The sequence below is a fragment of the Lutra lutra genome, chromosome 10 (assembly GCF_902655055.1).
Source record: "Lutra lutra chromosome 10, mLutLut1.2, whole genome shotgun sequence".
NCBI lineage: Eukaryota > Metazoa > Chordata > Mammalia > Carnivora > Mustelidae > Lutra > Lutra lutra.
In genome coordinates this window covers 37,303,623-37,321,704 of record NC_062287.1, presented here as the reverse complement: position 1 = coordinate 37,321,704, position 18,082 = coordinate 37,303,623, and the positions used below count along the sequence as shown (strand labels likewise).

At 48.5% G+C, this 18,082-nt stretch overlaps 1 protein-coding gene across 19 annotated transcripts in view; it reads left to right on the top strand.

Moving 5' to 3' along the window:
* Positions 1–18,082, top strand: part of AMOTL1 (angiomotin like 1) — a 160,180-nt gene that overhangs the window by 92,742 nt on the left and 49,356 nt on the right. For all 19 annotated transcript variants that reach the window (XM_047747337.1, XM_047747336.1, XM_047747339.1 and 16 more), the window contains 2 exons: positions 2,354–3,281; positions 16,961–17,252. In XM_047747337.1, the coding sequence (XP_047603293.1) occupies positions 2,354–3,281; positions 16,961–17,252 (1,220 nt within the window). The remainder of the gene's footprint in view (positions 1–2,353; positions 3,282–16,960; positions 17,253–18,082) is intronic.

The window sequence follows — 18,082 nt, the reverse complement described above, 5'->3', positions numbered from 1 at the left end:
AAGTCCTAGAATTTTTACTATCCTACTGCTATGTAATTTCCTCAATACACTACTTACTAGTATTGTGAAATGAACAGATTTTATATTTCATGGCACTCATGCAGGAATTCTTAAATGTTTGATCCCCCATTACATGCACACTGGGTTCTGTGTACTAGCGAGACCGGGATGGGTTGGCGGGATCCTTGCCTTTAAGAAGCTGAGAGTCTTGAGTGAATAATCGCTGCTGTCTACTGCAATACCGGTTCTAATGGTGATCTGTACGAATGGAGAAGGCGCTTAGGAGGAGGGGTCAAGGCTGCTGGGCTGCAGTGGGACAGGTTATACTCCAGAGTAGCTGTGAGCCCTCACTTGAAGCATGTCTAGGAATTTCCCAAGAAGACCTGGTGAGGTGCATCCCTCTCGGCAGAGGGAAGAACGTGAGCGAAAGCCTAGGGGTGGGAGAGAACTTGCATGTCTGGGAGCTATGTGGTCTTAGGTGCTGCTGGACTCACGTCACCAAGGGGTGGCCTGGGAGGGGAGGTAGTGGTGGTGGCCTGAACTGTTGCTGGTTCCCCCGTACCTGCTGCAGCCTAGGGTAGGATGTCAGTTTCATCTTGTAATTCACTGCTGAGGAATTTTCTGCAGAGGAGTGATACAGTTAGGTTTTCCTAGTTGAACAGTCTTTCAAGGTAACGTGGAAGATAGGTTGAGGTCTCCAGGGTGGGTTTGGAGGTGGGACCAAGTGTCAGAAAAATAGATAAGAGGCTGCTGGAATTGTCTGGGTATGAGACACCATGGGCTTTGCAGTGTTGTGGAATAAACACAGCTTTTTTTGTACAATGAGTCAAATCCCAACTCTGGCTCTTCCTACCTCTGTGACCCCTGTCATTCGCCTTCTCTGAGCCTCTCTCCTCATCTGTGAGATAAGGGAAATTATATCTGTCTCGTATGATCATATGTACCTCATACGATTATCTGAGGGATAAATGAAATAACATATGGAGAGAATTTAGCACAATACCCGGTGCATCATATGTACTTTTAAAATGGCTCTTACGGTTACATTGTGGTTATCAATAATACATTTGGGGACTGGAGGGGAATGAAAAAGGTTAGGAGAGGTGTTTAAGAGGTAGAGTTGGCAGGCTAATACTGGATGCTAGAGGTAAGGGAGGAGAAGGAACTTTTGAAAATGCCCAGGTTTCTGGCCTGGCAAGAAGTAGATGAGGGAGGGATATGGGGTTTGGTGGGTAAGTGCTGGGGGCGGGGAAGACATGTTGAGTGTGGAGAGCCAACGGGGCCGTCTGCTGGGGGCGGTAGATGTGCGTCGTAAGTCAGTCATCAAAGACAGGTGGCCGATGTGATGGCCCGGGAGATTCTGTTGAGTGATGGTGGGAGAGCTTTCAGGGCAGAGCTGTGGGAAATAACCAGAATTTAAGAGGCAGGTGGAGAAGAGGGGGCCAGAGAAGAAGTGCCCAGAGAGGCGGGAGCTGGAACTAGGGCAGGGGTTGGAGGTGCTTCAGGAAGCACTTCAGGAAGTAGATACTCACCATGCCGAGTCTGCAATGCTTCCGGCAGGTGAGGTGCGTCATACAGGAGGTGGAGTATTCTCGTTGGGCTTGGTAGCTAATCAGAACTGTAGGAAGAGTGGCAAATGGGGCATTTGGAAAGTGGAGATAGGGAGTGTAGACTGCTTACCGAGGACAATCAGAAGAGAACAGGAGTACAGATGCACAGAGGCAGTTAGAGGTATGTGGCTAGGGCCAAGAAAAGGGGATTCCTTTTTGTTTGATCTTGTTTTTTTTTTTTTTTTTTTTTTTGCTTCCATTTTTTTTTTTAAAAGATGGGAAAGATTTGGCATGTTTATATGAGGAGGGCAAGGAGCCAGGAGGGAGTTTAAAGGAAAGGGAGGGGGTGAAGGACAGCAAGGTCCAGGAGGAAGCAGGAGATGAGGGAATGGAGAGTAGTAGACTTGCTATGAATGGGAGCAACACTTCCCTGAGAAACTCAGGGCAAACGGAGGTGGCAGTGTATTTGAAATGTCTTTAAAGGCTACTGTAGTGGGCACCTGGGTGGCCTGGGTGCCTTCAGGTCAGGTCATGATCTGAGGGTCCTGGGTTTGAACCCCACATCAGGCTCCCTGCTGAGCCTCTGTCCCTCTGTTCCTCCCCCCATGCACTCTCTCTCTCAAATAAATAAATAATCTGTAAAAATAAATAAAGAGGTAAGTAAATATATAAAATGATAAAATAAAATAAAATAAAAAGAATAAAGGCTACGGTAGCTACCATGTTAATTACTCAACGTGTAGATCCAGACCCGTGTCCCCATGGCACATCCTGATACCCTTTTCCCTCTGTTTGCCTTCTAGTTGAGGAACCCCCGTGTCACTTCCAGCCCCCAAGCCTCCTGCGGACGTCAGAGGTGGAGATGAGAGGTTCCGAGGATGCGGCCGCTGGGACAGTGTTACAGCGGCTGATCCAGGAACAACTGCGGTATGGCACCCCGACCGAGAACATGAACTTGCTGGCCATTCAGCACCAGGCCACAGGGAGCGCAGGACCCGCCCACCCCACGAACAGCTTTTCTTCCACGGAAAACCTCGCTCCAGAAGACCCACCAATGGTCTACCAGGCGGCGCGCCAGGAGCCGCAGGGTCAGGAACACCAGGTGGACAACACGGCGATGGAGAAGCAGGTGCGGCCCCCGCAGCCTCAGCAGAACAACGAGGAGCTGCCCACATACGAGGAGGCCAAGGCGCAGTCCCAGTTCTTTCGGGGGCAGCAGCCGCCACCGCCGCCGCCGCCGCAGGGGACTGTCGGGCACGGTTACTACATGGCCGGGGCGGGCGGTCAGAAGGCCCGGACCGAGGGCAGGCCCACGGTGAGCCGCGCCAGCAGCGGGCAGGCGCACAAGGACGAGGCGCTAAAAGAGCTCAAGCAGGGCCACGTGCGCTCTCTCAGCGAGAGGATCATGCAGCTGTCCTTGGAGAGGAACGGTGCTAAGCAGCACCTCCCTGGCTCTGGCAACGGAAAGGGGTTCAAGGCGGGAGGGGGACCCTCCCCCGCCCAGCCCACGGGGAAAGTGCTGGACCCCCGGGGTCCCCCGCCCGAGTACCCCTTCAAGACCAAGCAGATGGTGTCCCCCGTCAGCAAGAGCCAGGAGCACGGACTCTTCTACAGCGACCAGCACCCAGCGATGCTGCACGAGATGGTTAAGCCGTACCCCGCCCCTCAGCCCGCGAGAACGGAAGTGGCCGTCCTGCGGTACCAGCCGCCCCCCGAGTATGGGGTGACCAGGTGATTCTCTCTCGGGCCCATGGGTTTAACCTGGCTCTTTGAAATTTCGAGACCATGTTCTCCGCGCTTGTTATTTTCAAGGCGGGTTGGGTTTCAGCCATCGGGTTTTTTTTTCCTTGCGCGTGATACTTAATGAGGCACTTCTGGACCAGAATACGTAGAGTGAAACAGAACAGAGATCAATGGAGGATTGTCTCCAAATGTAGCAGAAGGCGATCGGGGATTTATGAGTTGAGGGGAGGAGCCCCAGTCGCTGGCCGTCCTTGGGAGCTCTGCCTAGTGGCCAGGCAAAGCGGCAGTTTTCCTGGCTGGCTCTGTGGACAGCGTCCAGACTCCTGGAGCTTATTATTACCATGGGGTTTTATGGAGCCATTCTTCATTGTAGATTTGAAAGGAAAACTTAGTCTGAATGCTAGAACAGTGGAGCTAAAGGGCCCATAGAAATCTTAGAGTTTCACCTCTGTATTGAGCAGATGAGACACTAAAGCCTGGAGAGATGCCTACATTTCCGCAGTCTGCCGCTCTGGGCCACTGGGACGAGATTCCAGTGGCCTGACCGTCAACAGCTGTTCCCTCCATTGCCCTAATTCTAATCCTTCTTCCTATTTTTTTTTAAAAGATTTTATTTATTTATTTGACAGATAGAGATCACAAGTAGGCAGAGAGGCAGGCAGAGAGAGAGGAAGGGAAGCAGGCTCCCCGCTGAGCAGAGAGCCCGACGCGGGACTCGATCCCAGGACCCTGAGATCATGACCTGAGCCGAAGGCAGCGGCTTAACCCACTGAGCCACCCAGGCACCCTCCTTCTTCCTATTGATGGCTGGATTCAGCAACACTTACAAGGTGTCTCCTCTGTGTGGCCTTGTACCCGGTTTGAGATAAAGAAGGGCTCCCACCCTCAAGGACCTCATCTCGCTGTCCTGGTGGGAACCAGCCCCTGAGCCCATCGCTGCTCTGTAGGGGCTGTTTGAAGGCAGTACATGGAGTGCTTAGAACCAGAGAGATTGTATGACTCACAACCGGAGGCAATGGGGAGAGCCCCACAGAAGAGGTGACATCCAAGCTGGATCTCAAAGGACCAATAGGGCTGTGGGGAAAGCATGTGAGGAGATGGGGTAGCGGAACACACTGTGTTGGGGGAATGGGCTGGTTTGGTCTGGAACACACCCAGGTAGCACGTGTGGGCTAGGGAGTGGCCAGCAGTGGCAGAGATGTGTTAGAACACGGAGCTGAGACCAGCCGGTCAAGGTCTCTGGGAGTCCTTCTTTGGAGTTTGGAGTTTAGCCATAAGCAGTTGGGAAAGCCAGTGTTTCCAGGGAGAGACTCTGTGTGTGTTTATTAGGTTGACTTCAGTGGCGGTCGAGGATGGATCAGAGGAACAGGACCAGAGGCCATGAGGACCTCCATGGACAATTTCAGTAGTCCAGCTAAGAACTGGTGAGCACGGCCTATGTTGGAGGCTGGAGGTACAGGGGAGCGTTATGTGCTGTGAGAGGCAGAGAAGTCACACGGACAGGACTTAATGACTGATGAGACCCAGAAGCTGAGAAACAATAGGCTAGTTGGAAATCAAACTCTCAAGAGAGAAATTGGGTCTGAAGGTACAAATTCAGGAGTTACCAGCATTTCAATGCTGCCAGCCTTCTTGGAGAGAGTGTGGAGCAGGAGAAGGGGAGGCAAGTGAGCACTGCCTATTCTTGGCTATGTTGTCATTCTCACAAAGGGCTTTATCTGTCTGTTTCCATATCAGGTGAGTTGAGTTTTCCCTGGGTGACCCCAGCGGCTGTGTGCAGAGTGCATCTTGGCTGTACGTCTTTCGAAAAGGCAGTGAGTGGGCCTTGGCAGAGGGAGAGAGCTGGCTCGCCTGCCCTCTGCTTCCCAGCTGCTGACACATTCCCCTGCATGTTAGGCTGGGAATGCCAGCTCGGAAGGAGGATAGCACCTCGGAGAACTCTGCCAGGCTGTGGACCTCGTTCTCCCCAAAGGCATCATAGTCTGACTGAGGAATCCAAGATGGGGCCTGCGGGGCTCTTGTTTTTTACCCTTTTGTAGTTCCTCGAGCCACAGGAAACATTTGAACTTTAAAACTGTCAGGTTTGAAGAGGGGGGGGAAGAAAAGTCTTCATATCTCTGGCATATGTGCCACATTGATTCAAGAGACTTGTTTATAGTCATCAAGGATGTTTATCACAGGATCATAGCAGAGGTTGTGATGTTTCACATTTTTTCCTGAACATTTGACTCTGCCTTTAGAGCTTGCTAGAAGGTGGGGACATCCCCCAAAGGAACCCTTCATCTTCTCTTTGGCTTCACAGCAGTGCATAACGTGGGCCATTTTGTTTTTTTGTCATCTGGCCGTAGGTGAGATAGGAGGTGGGAGACAGGGTAAGGGGCGAAGAGAAGCAGCAATAGGAGATCTACCCAGTTACTTGTGGAAGGTGTCATTTGTCTCAAAGTTATGACGTCAAAAAGAAGAAGAAATGCGTGAGGGATTTGAGCTAATTGCCAGGCTTGGTGGCCGGACTGACACAGCACATCAAAATGGCCCTGGAGTAACAGACTGGCCACTGAGGCTCGGCCCCAGAGCTGAAAGGCCCCTTTGTGAGCCTAGCTATGGCTCGCCAGCATGGCTCCAGTGGCCCAGCCCTGGCCGACAGAGTCAACAAAGGTACGTGTACACCAGTCCTGCCACAGACACAGCCAGCGTGATCTGAACTCCCAGGGTGGGATCTGAGACTCAGCAGTGCGCGATCTTCAGGTTTCCTTCGACCCAGGAGATTTGAGTTTCGTGGTTATGTTCCTTTGCGTCTAAAGAGTTATCTGTTCATCATTGATGGCGGTGGTTTTGAAAGCTGCAGGCTGTGGGGTCTGTACATCACAGACTCCTGGCCACCAAGGAAGGGCCACTGAATGAGGTCATGGAGTCCCATCTCCTGGCCCTTTACTTTGTTCAGACTTCATGGCTGTTTGCCTACCGATGGAAAGTTCCAAAAGGCAAGTGAGACAGAGCATAGAGCTTATGACAGAAGGAGGAGGAACTTGGGAGTTCTTGCCTTTTACTGACCCACCATAGCTTATACATTTACCCTCCCTGACCTGCTAAAGGTGGAGATGTGTGGGGGTTTGTTGTAAAGCACTTTAGTCTCTTGGTGGGAAACCCCAGGGAGAAGCTATCAGTTACAGCCTCGTTGACTTGCACCAGGTTGGCCCCTATCGTGGGTGAGGTAGTGAGGCTGGCAGAGATGGGGAGACTAAGGCCCTGCTGAGGTGGCTGGTGGGGACCTCCAGGGAACAGGAGCTGGCCGAGGAGGAAGGCTCTGGTTTTATTCCTGCTCCATCGTCCTTTTTCTTCAACCTGAAAGTGGTAAGGGATATAAAGGAGGACAAGGTGAGAATCGAATGAGTTGTTCTATGTAGAATTATGCTTTAAAAAAAAAAAAAAGCCAGCATTTGGGTGATAATTCATACTCACTTTGTGGAAAGAGCATTCTAGAAGCAGTGACCTGGCTTACGGGACTGTGCCGTGAGTGGAAGTGAATGCTGGCAGATGAGCTGATCGCGTCGGAGCGGTTGGGAGGATGTTAGTCAAGGGCATGCTTGCTTTCCAAAGAAGTCTGCCCATATTTCCGAAAGTGGAAACCAAAAAGGCAAAAAAAAAAAAAAAAAAAAAAAAAAAAAAAAAAATCACTTAAAGTAGCCTACTTTCTTAATACAATGACTGTAACATTTTCCTCTACACATTCATTTTTTCATGTGTTATCCTCCTAGATTATATTCAGTGTAGTATCTTGGCTTGTTTGTGCTGTTGTTGGTACTGTTGTATCACATTCTTTCTACAATAGTATCTTAGCTTGTTTTAACTCAAATTGTATCAGTTCTTTCTACAATACCATGCACTTGTTTTCCTCACCATCCTTTTCATTGCTGGGAGATATTTTATAAAGTATATAATTTACATCATCGTTTCTACAAATAATAGAGTGAACACAATCATGCATATCAAGTTTTCTGTGCCCTGACTCCGACACCTGGTCCTATCCCCTAGCCTCTGACCCTAGGAGGGTGGCTTTCTGAGTGCACGATGGGAGGGCCTGAGACAAGACCCCAAATATGTAAGACTTGGCAGTGTTTCTGAAAATTGGTGTGAAGGTGGAGCTAAAAACAGAAGGACCAACGAATGTCTATTTCGAGAGTGTATGGAGTCCCAGGTCCCCTTCTCACTCAGGTTGTGGCTGGCTGCCCTGTCTGTCCTTGCCCCAGTAGAAGTCCAGGGGGTCTGTTCTCTGGAGGGGAGCTCTGAACTTTGGTTCACTTCTTTAGAAATCATTATTTAGAGTTGAAATTATTGGGTTAATTGTAACAAACATTTAATGACTCGTGATACCAGATAACTTGGTAAAAATCATTACAGTGTGTGTGTCACTGCCCTTTCACCAACCTTAGTCATTGTCATTACAAAACCTTCGCTCACTTAATGGGCAGATATAGTGTTAATTCTTTATTTTACTTTGCAATTATTAGCTGGGTTATTTGGGGGGTTAATTTGGGGGTTTAAATTTAACGGTTAATTTAACCTTGCAAATGAGCTGTTTGTGTCTTCCATTTGTATGATCTATATATTATAATGGATTCAGAACACACTAAAACCTGTGTTCTCTAACACTGGCCCTGACCTTGCAGTGTCTAGAACTCCATCTGTACCCTTAGCAGGGGGCAGTGGAACAGGACTAAAGCTTCAGTGCCTGCCTGCACCTGGCACTCTGTGTGGGTGACCTTCCTCTGTTGTCACTGCCTTTCTGAGGGGTAGGCACTGTCACTGTCCCTACTGGATGGTAAGGGGGGATCCATGATGTTCATGGTAAGCACTGAGGCCCAGACATAAGCATAGGAAGATAGTTTTACCAGCTTTCCAGGAGCAGAGAAGAGTGGTAACTGTTGATTAATATTTTTTCCATCTATGAATGTATTAATTGGATTTTTAGTATGTAAATGGATACCTTATAAAGGCACGAATGATGGTGTTTTTGACCCAGCCCTTTGTCCAGGCTGATAAAAGCATCTTACAGATGATGTCAAGCAGGAGGTGCTGCGGACCTCCTCACAAGGAGAAGCTTGCTTGGTTCTCCCCGCTCTCCCCAAACCCCCGCCCGGGCCAGCCATCTCCACCACCCTCCTTCCCAAAAGGGCACGGGCTGACAGTTTCCTGCATCCAGAGAGAGAAAGTGTGGTGTAACTAATGTCCTAAGTCGCTCATATTTTCCTTTAAAAATGCACAGTGCATTTTTCCCCAGAGAAACCTCCAGGGCTAGTTTTATTTAGGTTAGATGACATCCTCTGGGAACATGCCAAATGAGGGTACAGTAAGGAGGGAGCCACCAAGAGGGGACACAGCCAAGGAGTGCATGTGACAAATGAAAGAGAGAGAACACCTCTCCCCAAGAAACTCATGTTGATCCAACTGTGCAAGCAGAGTGCAGTTTAAACCATGAACAAGGACAGAGATAGGTGCCCAAGAGCAGGGCTCACTTAGTGGGCACGGGGTTTGGAATGTGCTGTGTTATAAGAAAAAATGTTTGGTGGTCCCATCTTGCTTCCAGTTGGAAATGTCTGGAGGAGAGAGGAGAATTTTCAGAGTAAGTGTACATCCAGAGCGGTAATTTGCAGTTTATAGAGTTATGAACATGAATTGCTATGTAGGACAAAAGGTAAGCCAGGTCCAAGGTTGTTGGATTAAAAACTATGTGTTGCTCTTAACAGAAATGAGGCCATGGAGCCTTACTTAAATTCCACCAGCTAAACATGTGTTTTGAATACCAGCATTAGAACTCAGGAGTTTCTACAGCTTTTAAGCTGGATTATGGCTGGATGAGCCAAGAAACATGCTGTTTATTCTGAGAAAAAGCTCTGCAGTATGGGAATTTCAAAGTCTAGGGTCAAGTTCAGGTTACTTTCTTAGGAAACGTAACACAGTTCCAGCTATAATGAGTGAGACCAGTGACTTCTTCAAACAAGAGGATTGCCTCTGTCCATCCTGCATGGAAATAAATCTGATCTTAGTTTACACAAGACTTGAGTCTTAATTTGGGCATTTACGAGTCTTGCTGGTGTCTGCACAATCAATGGGGGCCGGCGGGGAGGATTTGGGTTTGCATGAAGATTTGAGGGGTTTTGAGTTCTGGCTCTTCCATTTTGTAGTAAGTTGCGTCAGTTCTCTGAGCCTCAGTTTCCTTATCTGCAAACTGTTACAGCTCATTTTTTCTAAAACCCATTTTCCCCCCCAACAAAGAGAAAGAAGGAAAGTAGAAATTATCTGCAGTCCCACTATCCAGAGATAACCAGAGTTCAGTAAGCTTTGGCTGTGTTGCCCGAGGGTCAGAAAATCAGAAGAGAAAGTGGGAAAACTCTGCGTAAACAGGAGGTATTTTTGCTGAACGACAAGTCTTAACTCTTTAACCTCTTCACCACAGACCAAGAAGCGCTTTATGATTTCATCTTGTTTTTAAATTCTTTTATCTCATTCTGTTTACTTTCTCTGATTATCACAATAATGATGCAGATTTTTTGACTTATCTTCAGTTTCTAATTTTTCTACAGCATACATATGTCTAGGTAATCTTAGATAATGAATTTTTTAAAAAGTAGCCACATGTGTCCATTGTAGAAATTTTATAAAGAAAAACAGGACAAGGAAGAAAAATCCATAATCCCATCACGTAGCATGAGCCACTCTGACTTCTTATTATAATTCCTTCTAGTCATTTTTCTGTGCATTGTGTTTCACGTACTAGGTGAAATCCTAATATGTCTAGATATGATTTGAAAAAAGTCCTTTCTTAGGGACTCAGTGGAAACTTGCTGAACTGAATTGTTAATGTTAGTACTGAAAAAGTTGTTTTGATTTTATATCTCTATTAAGTTTGCTTTGGAATATGTCTTTAGCTGTCTGCATTTTTTCTTTTGAATTCCTTGATCAGATCCTCTGCCTGTTTATCCATTGATATTTATTTTCCTGCCACGGTTTGAAAAGTTTTTAATTTTTAATTGTTAATCACATGAGCCAAATTTATTAAATGTTAGCATGATGGCCTAATTTCAGATGAACATTGAGTTTCATATATTGAACATAACTTGATCACCCTTGATGCCTGGGAATATGGGGAGAGCAGGGAGGGGTCTGACTGCTGGTCTCTTTGCATGAATTGCTCTGATGGTCACTGAATTCTGGAATTATCTCCCAAAATGAGGCCTTTTGGTGTACATTCGATACGGTCTACAGCAGTGCTGTCCAATAAAAGTATAGTTATAAGCCACACATGTCTACTCAAAAATGTTTTGGCAGCCACATTTTTTTAAAAGTTAAAAGAAAACAAGTGAAATTAATTTTAAAGCATAGTTAAGTTAACCTGTTAAAAACATATTTTTAAAAACACGTTTTAGGGGCTCCCGGGTGACTCAGTAGGTAAAGCCTCTGCCTTCCACTCGGGACATGATCTCAGGGTCCTGGGATCCAGCCCTGCATTGGGCTCCCTGCTCAGCGGGAAGTCTGCTTCTCCTGCTCCCTTGGCCCACCCCAGCTCGTGCTCTCTCTCTCAAATAAATAAGTCTTTGAAAAAATAAATAAAAAAACGTTTTAGTTAGCTAAAACTATGATCATTTCAACAGGTAATCAGCATTGAAAGCTATTAATGAGACAGTTTACATTTTTGGCCCTGAGTCTTCTGATTTTGATGTCTGTCTGCTACACTTCCCGCACATTTCAGGTGTTTGGGAGCACATGTAGCTCGTGGCTACTCTTTGGGACCACACAAGTCCCAGAGGAGGTAAGACTCTGAGAGCGAGTGCCCTGACACGTCCAGACATCACCTTGAAACGGGCTCTTGTTCTCTGCTGTGCTGCGGGAAAGTTCTTCAGAAGCCCAAGGTTCTGTGGCGCTGGAATAAGCTTTGATCCCTTACTGAGGTCAAGCATTAGGGACTGCGATCCTCATCACATGGGGTTTGAAGAAGAAGGGACACTCAGGTGGTTCTTCTTGCCTTTCTCTGAACACCAATGATCAGTGTGTGGTAACGACAGAGACTAACAGGTTTAAGTGCTTCCCTCAGGATATGCACAGTGTGGCACGCTTTATATTCCTTGTCTCATTTAATTCTCGCAACAACCCTGTGAGGTAGGTACGATCATCTCGTTTAAAGGTGAAGAAGTTAAAAACTCACCCATGTGTCCATGGTTGGAAAGAAGCAGAAGCAGAGAAAAGAGACCCCGTACTGAGGAATAGGGCTCTCCTGTACTAAAATGGGAGGTAGCCCCCATGCGGTGGGAGTATGATGGGTTTTATGTCCCCCCCCCCCAGTTGAAAGGCTCCCCCCTTCTTTTTTTTTTTTTTTTTTTTGGTTTTGTAGTGAGATCTCAGCTCTGTGAATCCTGAAGTTTGTGCACTTTAAAAATAAGATTACGTATGGCGTGAGAGTGGTGAATGCCCAAGTTTGTGAGAAATCAGTACAACAGTGTGACATGCTAATGTGACACGTTACATCCAGGTGTCACATAAATATGGAAGTTTATGAACGAGCTTGTGTATGAAGGCCTGCGATGTGCACAGAGGAGCAAATGGATTGGTGATTACTTGTCACCAATGACCCTGTTTCCCCAATCCAAATAGCATTGTCACTCCCATTTTGAGCTGCATTTTGTGACCCCAAATACACAAGAAGGGCAGTGATGGAGCACCTTGGTGCTCAGTCGGTTAAGCGGTTAAGCCTCTGACTCAAGTTTGGCTCAGGTCACGATCTCAGAGTCCTGGGATGAGCCCCACATTGGGCTCCACGCTCAGCGGGTGGTCTTTTTCTCCCTCTGCGCCCCGCCCCCCTGGCCGCTCGTGCTCATCTGCACGCGAACTCTCTCTCAAATAAAAATCTTTAAGAAGAAAAAAAGGGCAGTGACATGGAGCTATGTTATTATATTGGCAACGTCATGATTTGAGATTCTACCTAGAACTGATTATCCAGAACCAATCTAAACACCAGAGGTCTCCTCTCTCTCTCTCTGCTTGCCTCTCTGCCCACTTGTGATCTCTCTCTGTCAAAAAAAAAAAAAAAAAAAATCTTTAAACACCAGAGGTCTCTTCTTTAATACAATGTTGAGGGTTTAGCCATTATTTGAAAGCACATCAAGCATATGTTGTCTCCCTAATTGCTCCTGGGCTTAGGGGCCAAATCAACTGACACATGTGTATTGGGTACCAACCCAGTTGAAGCCATCATCTTCTACCCTCAAAAAACATGTATGCTAAAAATTTGGGAGAAAAGACACATGTGTGAAAAATTAAATAATATTACCTTTAAAATGAAAATTCAGGAGAACAAAAGACTTGGTATAGGCCAGTGGTGGCAGGTTGTGAGAATCGTGATTTCAGCAAGTTGTCAGTTTGGAGGAAAGAAGTGGCTACCAATTCTGGGATCAAGCTATGGGCATCTGGCCCAAGTCACTGACAATGGAGGGCCAGTCTGCAAAAATTTCCTCCATGACCCCCATTTTGTCTCTTAAATGTGACTCTTTAAATGCTGTATTTTTTTTTAAAGATTTCATTTATTTGATAGAGATTACAAGTAGTCAGAGAGGCAGGCAGAGAGAGAGAGAGAGAGAGAGAGAGGAGGAAGCAGGCTCCCTGCTGAGCAGAGAGCCCGATGCGGGGCTCGATCCCAGGACCCTGAGATCATGACCTGAGCCGAAGGCAGAGGCTTTAACCCACTGAGCCACCCAGGTGCCCCTAAATGCTGTATTTTTAATGCATCACTGTAGACTTGGCTTTGCTCAGACATATTTAAGCAACTGGTCAGTTACTGGTCAGTTGGGTGGCGCTTGGGAAAAGGTCACTGTCTGCGGCGTTCCGAGGCTCAGTGTGGGCGTAGTTGCTCGCAGTGGGCCCCAGGACCTCAGGAGTGAAGGACCAAAGGGTGGCTGCCTTCCCTCCCTGCTCTCAGCAGGACAGAGAAAGAGTGAACTGCGTGGACTCTCGAATCAGAAAGCCTGGGCGGGGCTCTCCTTTATGTTCCTGTTCTCTCTGTTCTAGTTTGTAAGTTACCATCCTGTGCTTTGTTCTTCTCATCTTAATAAGCTGATAATGAGACCTGTTTTAGAAGGCAGTTATAAAGGTTAAAATGAGACTCCGAATGCAAAAAGTGCTCAGTAATTGTTAGCTGCAACAGAGAAAACTTATTGGACTTATGTGTGCCATGCTCGGTGCAAGGCTTTTTATTAGGGGCTGTGGGATTCAGATGGTAACAGTAATGGTGATTATAGCTCACACTTGTCCAGTGCTTACTTTGTGCCGGCCTTTATCTATATTATTAAGCCCTCAAGTCCTTTAGCCTTGAGCTAAGTAGTACACAGTCCCAGGAAGTCAAGGCCCATGGTAGCAAATAAGCTGGCTCTGTGACTTCACAGAAGGAAGTCAGGAACAAGTAGATAATTACAGCATCGAATTCTACTCGCAGGTGTTTCTCAATGCATACTGGTTCCCATCCCGTCTTTTTCTCTTTTCTTTGTGTTCTCATTGCTTGGGACGTGGCCGATCAACAGTATTATCTTTGGAAGCTGAGGATAGGTGGTTTCTGGTATGATCTTGTGAGGAATTGTCTGGTTCTGTTACACTCTTTCCCCCTCATTTCCACTAAGCCCAAATCTGCCTGGTCCAGATCCTTGATCTCACCAAACTGCTGGCAGAGTGGTGGAACCAAGGAATGGATGTTTGCTGTCCTCCCTGCCCATCGTCCATGGTGATGGTCTGTTTATTGAATGTTCAACTGAGTTATTTACAAGGCCAGTGTTCTCCTTAGTAGAAGAGTTCCCCTTTTGAAAAAGTGAGTTCTTTTCTGTTGCCTAACCTTGGCAAACACCCTTTTCTGGCTTTGCCATAAAGTGACTAGTCTCCATCATGGATGACTTAGGTTGGCATTCAGGAAACACTTCCTTTTTGTCCTAGATCGGAAAAAGAGGAGAAGATAAGCCCACCCCTGACCATGAGTGAGTCCCAAATCCCTGGGTTTAATAAATGTGAAAAGATAGATGCCATGGCCCATAGTTGCCTGGGCCAAAGGGAGCCCCCAGGCTTTAGACAGTAGAGATGCAGGCTCATCTGTGCCCATCTTGGCCCCAAGGAGACATGCCACATCTGTTCCTTGCCTTGGACGAAGTGTGAAGGGAGTACTTGGGGCTGAGAATAGGCATCTGCCTTTGAATGGAGGCTGTGTAACGTGTTTTGCCTCTTGCCAAGGCAACCTCTTTCTATGAAAAATACCCTCTAAGATTTAGCCAGCCTGTAGGAATGCACTTATTCTGTAACAGATATGGGGTTTTTTGGGTCCATACCTGATAGCCGCTCTTGTAATCTGCGGTGAACACCAGGCCTTCAGAATGGCGCTCAGGGACATTTCACTCTTGCCATGGAGTTAGATCTCATACAAACGGGACCACACATAGTCATACGTTTCAGCATGAAAGGGGGACACATTCATCAAAATGCAGAAACGTTTTATTTCTAAAGGGATGGGCCTGTAGTTACGTAACAGGTATGGAGAGGGAGGGAGGAAGAGTGGTTTAGCTCTCCCCACGGACAGCATTCCTTTCTGACATCCAAGGATGGCTGGAAAGTGGAGCCCACTAAGGAATCAGGAACCAAATTGAGCTCCACGGTTCTCCGCCTTGCCTTGGGGAATTTAGATCCTAGCTGTCAGAACAGGAAAAGGAAGGGGCTTTCTGACTGAAGGCACAAGGAAATCTAGTTGGGAAATACCTTCCAAGCTCTGGGGTTCATTACCAAAGCAGGGCCTGTGGCAGGTCACATTGCTGGGATCTGCTGGCTTGCTTCTGAGGTCACCTTTATGAATCTCTGTATCTCCACATAGAGAGGGCTAAAGTGACCCTTGTCACATTTTCTTCTAGAGTACAACATGTGGCTGCCAGGAGGAATCCTGGCTAAGAGAGATGCTTATTGCAAAATGAGTGATACAGAGGCTGACACTGTCCAAAAACATTCCAGCAAATATATATATATATATATATATATATATATATGCATATATATACACACACACACACATATATATATATATTTAAAGATTTTATTTATTTATTTGACAGACAGATCACAAGTAGGCAGAGAGGCAGGCAGAGAGAGAGGAGGAAGCAGGCTCCCTGCCGAGCAGAGAGCCCGATGCGGGGCTCCATCCAGGGACCCCGAGATCATGACCTGAGCCGAAGGCAGAGGCTTTAACCGACTGAGCCACCCAGGCGCCCCCCAGCAAATATATTTAAAAGGAAAAGAGAAGGCCAGACGGCCTCCTGGGCAAAGTGGGGGGAGCTCTGAGAGCTTTGGCTACAGCTGGCCACGGGTGATGGGAGGAGACACAAGTGATCATCAGGGATTGGAAATAGGTCACAGAGGTCACCCTGTGATACAGAACATGGGGACTTAGGGATGCTGATAATTCTTCGAGCTCTAGTTCCCAGACTGAGACCTAAAAGGTTAGGGAGGTCAACAAGTCCCGAGCCTACAGAGGAGAGGCAGCTGTGGTTAGGGAACCAGCCAGCAAGAGTGTCTGTGCTGCTTATCCCTGCAGGAGTTGTTGGTAGGAGCCCTTGGTGGAGGCTGAGAGAAAATACGGTGATTCTTATGGAACAGGTAACGGAATAGTGAGGTGGGGATTGTTGAGGAGCAGAACGAGAGATGGGAGCTCGTGGTTACAGATAGAGGAGCTAGTGCCCGGGCTTCATAATGTGGCTAAGATCCGCAGAACTCCTCATCCCGGCAGATTAGAACAAAAGACTTGTCTCTTCCCGAAGACTTGCCCATTTCATTGTATGGTATCCCTGTCCATTTGTGCGAAGCCCCAAGTCTAGGAGTGATTTTTAAATTTTCTTCTCCTTTTCTCTCACTGTGCATGGTCTGTCCGATGTCTCCCAAATCCATCCCTAACTGCCCTTCTGCTACAGCCTCGTGAGACTCCCATCGGTTCTCACCGAGACCACAAGCAGGCTCCCTGCAGGGTGCCCTGCTTGCGTTCTTGCCCTGTGCGTCTCATCTCTACACCACCCCATGGGGCAGCTTCTCCATGGGCATGGACTACACTCTGAGGGCAGGGTTGGCCTTGGCTTACAAAGGCCCTTTCCTCTTGCTCTCTCTGCTCTTACCTTGTCCCGCTTTCGCTGGCCGTGCTTTATATCCATGGGTCTGCCTGTGCTAAGTCCTAATGTGGGCCCCATACACTAGCCAGTTCTCCTGCCTGGAATGTTCTTCTGCCTCCGCCTTTACCCTCTTGCCCCAGCCATGGGCTCCTTCTTGTGTGTCTTTCAGACTTCAACTCAGGCACCCACGTCCCCTTCCCTGCCCTCCCAGAATGAACTAGCCATTCACTGCCTCCCATCTCATGACCTGGTTTGAATGGCTCGCCTGTTTCCGTCTCTGAGAACGGAAGCTTCATGAGAGCAGGGCCCTGGTAGCCCCCGCCGCCCCAGCAATGCCGATCCAGAGGGAGAACACATTACCTATCAGTGGGTGAGGGCCTGGTCCTGCTGTCCTTCACCAGCACAGAGATGTACGCCGATGGCCTGGGGTCTCGCTGGGGACTTTCTCCTCCCACTGCGTTCCTGGGGTCTGATGCCTGGTCTCCACTTCCCTTGCAGCCGCCCCTGCCAGCTCCCTTTCCCATCAACGGTGCAGCAGCACAGCCCGATGTCCTCCCAGAACCCCCCAGTCAGCGGGCCGCTGCACTCCGTGTCCTTGCCGCTGCCGCTCCCCATGACCCTGGCAGGCCCGCAGCCCCCGCCAGCCGCCTCACCCAGCCAGCAGCTTGGGCCTGATGCCTTTGCCATCGTGGAGCGAGCCCAGCAGATGGTGGAGATACTCACTGAGGAGAACCGGGTGCTTCACCAGGAACTTCAGGGTTACTATGACAATGCCGACAAGCTCCACAAGGTATGTGACTTCCCGACGGAAGGAGAGGGAGAAGCAGGGTCTCTGGGAGCGTCAGAATTTTTTTACTGCTCATCAGGGGTGGACGCTCAGACCACGGGCTGGCAGTGACCCCTTTGTATGCCAGGCGCCGTGCAAAGCTTTAGGGAGACAAATGAATAAGACACAGTGCCTGCCTTGGAGAAGCTTCCGGTCCAAAAGAGGGAGCGTCCTCTGTGCTCATCCCTGCAGTAGAATGTCAGGTACGGGGTGGGGGTGGGGTGGCCCTGGACCTGAGACTCAAGAGTTCAGTCGTATTCCCCTGGGTGGACGGTGTGGAAGAGGGAGCACCAACGGGAGCACACAGGAATGGGTTGAGAGAGACAGGGTTCTCAGGAACCATGTGATTGCCCCTTGGGGTTCATCAGCTGGGCTCTGCAGAAAGCATCGTGGCCTCAAGGCTGTGGGTGGAGTCCGAGCGACGGCCTGCTGTCCCTCCTTCTGTCCGGCACTTGTCCGGCAGGGAGATGCCATGCGAGTCCAGCCTGTGTCCTTACCACGGGACTATTGGAGTGTGGGGCTTTACGCCGAGAGCCACCGTCAATGGGAGAACTTCTAGCAGGATGAACTACTGTAGGCAGTGATTTCATGATGTCCCACGTGTCAGGACCTGGAAGGCTTCCGGTTGCACGGGAGAGGTGAGGGGCACAGGCATCAGGATGTGGCAGAGCGGGAGGGCCACAGAGCCCTAGAGTTTCCTTTCTGGAGGCCTGGAGGCCTGTGTGGTGGAAGTGACCTTCTAGGGCTCTGAGTTCCTGTCTCTGTCCTGGACACCCAGGGGCTTTCATGAAGAG